The following is a 1,940-nucleotide window of genomic DNA, read 5'->3' as shown; positions in this document are numbered from 1 at the left end:
ACCAGTTGCTATGATGCGCACTGACCACCAGGGGGCAGGTGTTCAGTGCAGGAGCTGCCCCCTGGTGGTCAATGCACTCCCACAGGGGGAGCACCACTCAGCCAGAAGCTGGACTCACACTGGCAAGAGCAGTGGCGGTGGTGGGAGCCTCTCCTGCCTCCATGGCAGCGCTAAGGATGTCTGAGGGCTCCCAGACTGCAAGAGGGCGCAGGCTGGGCTGAGGGACCACCCTCCCCAAGTGCACGAATTTCTTGCACTGGGCCTCTAGTTAGAATAACTGTAGAGGTTGGGGAGTAGAAGAAAGGCAAACGTGAGATGTCTGGCAAGTTAGGGCTCTAAGGGGCTGTGTTCCCACTCTCACCCCCACCTCCTTTCTCAGCCTCTGCTTCCTGGTCCACAAAGGGGTCCAATCTCTCCTCCAGGGGCAGCAAGAAGGGAGAGGGGGGTGAGTGATGGCCCGCAGGAGCCATTGTACCTGCCTCTGGCACAGAAGCAGAGAGCTGGGCCCAGAGAACCGGGAGGGCTGACGCCCCTCTTCTCTCTCCGCAGCAAGAGCGAGTCCCCACAAGGCGCCGGCTTAGACCGCTTGGCAGCTCCGCGAGCAGAGGTACCTGCGGGCCTGCCCCCCCACTTCGCCTCTGGGCAGCTCCACCCTCAGCGGGAGCCCCTCCTGCTGGGTGTTGGCTTGTGTCTAGGGTGGGGCTGGGTCCTGCCGGGAGGAAAGGCCCAGCCTCCGCCTTGGTCACTGGTCACCGAGGCCCCCAGCTCAGCTGTGAGGAGGGGAGGCGATGAGCACACAGAGGCAGAATAGAGAGTGTCCAGCCACTCATTCAGCAAGCTTTCCTGGCCCCCCCTGGGCCAGCCCTGCTGGGGACTAATGCCGCAGAGATGACAAGGCCCTGTCCTCCAGGAACACATGACTCCCTGAGGACACACACATAATCACGTGCGTCTCAGAGCCAGTGCGGTCAGTGCCTGTGGGTTCTGGGGGCGCTGGAGCCCACACAGGCCTGGGGGGCAGGGAAGGTGCTGGATCCAGGGAGACTGGCTCCTTCCCTCCCGTGCTCACCACACCTGTGGAAGGAGTACCCACTCTGGAGTCCGGGAGACCTGGGTTCTAATCCCGGCTGCTCCGGTAGCTAGTGGAGTGGCCTCGAACAAGTCACTCATGCTCTGAGCCTCAGCTTCCTCGCCTGTTAAATGGGACACCAAGCAAGCACTTTAGTAGGAACTCCGTGCCCGTTTCCTTCCTCCCGCCTTCCTCCACTCTTCTCCCCAGGCCCTGTTTGACTTCACGGGGAACAGCAAGCTGGAGCTGAGTTTCAAAGCTGGAGATGTGATCTTCCTTCTCAGTCGCATCAACAAAGACTGGCTGGAGGTGAGGGTGGAGGCGAGGGTGGAGGCGAGGGTGGAGGTGAGGGTGGAGGTGAGGGTGGAGGTGAGGGTGGAGGCGAGGGTGGAGGCGAGGTTAGAAGTGAGGATGGAGGTGAGGGTGGAGGTGAGGATGGAGGTGAGAGTGGAGGTAAGATTGCTTTGGGTCTAGTGAGAGGATCAGAGAATGATAGGAGGTCAAGGAAGTCCCCAGGGAAGATGCAGTTTAAGGATGGACCTGGGCAGGGGGGAATCTAGCCCCTGGGGAGACAGATGACTGTGGGGCCTACACCTGCCTTTAGTTCTGCCTGCCCCCAAGAAACGGTTGCTTGAGGCCACTCCGTTAACCTACAGGGTTTAATTTCTTGGTCTGTCGCAGGGCTTCTCAGCCACAGCGGTATTGACGGTGGTATTGACATTGGGCCGGTTAGTACTTTGTTGCGGAGCCGGCCTGTGTACTATAGGATCTTTAGCAACATCCTTGGTTTCTATCCACTGGATGCCGGTCGCAATGCTCCAGTTGCAACAATCAAATATGTCTCCAGACATTTGCCCCCGGGGGACAACCC

General features: G+C 59.7%; 1 protein-coding gene across 2 annotated transcripts in view; it reads left to right on the top strand.

Annotated features, from left to right (window-relative positions):
• Window positions 1-1,940, top strand: part of NCF4 (neutrophil cytosolic factor 4, 40kDa) — a 29,996-nt gene that overhangs the window by 23,632 nt on the left and 4,424 nt on the right. For both annotated transcript variants that reach the window (XM_005883239.2, XM_014530861.1), the window contains exons 6-7: window positions 550-607; window positions 1,280-1,378. In XM_005883239.2, coding sequence (XP_005883301.1) covers window positions 550-607; window positions 1,280-1,378 — 157 coding nt within the window. The remainder of the gene's footprint in view (window positions 1-549; window positions 608-1,279; window positions 1,379-1,940) is intronic.

The sequence above is a fragment of the Myotis brandtii genome, unplaced genomic scaffold (genome assembly GCF_000412655.1).
Source record: "Myotis brandtii unplaced genomic scaffold, ASM41265v1 scaffold78, whole genome shotgun sequence".
Taxonomy (NCBI): domain Eukaryota; kingdom Metazoa; phylum Chordata; class Mammalia; order Chiroptera; family Vespertilionidae; genus Myotis; species Myotis brandtii.
Note: the sequence above shows the minus strand (reverse complement) of the source record. Positions and strands in the feature narration are given on the sequence as shown.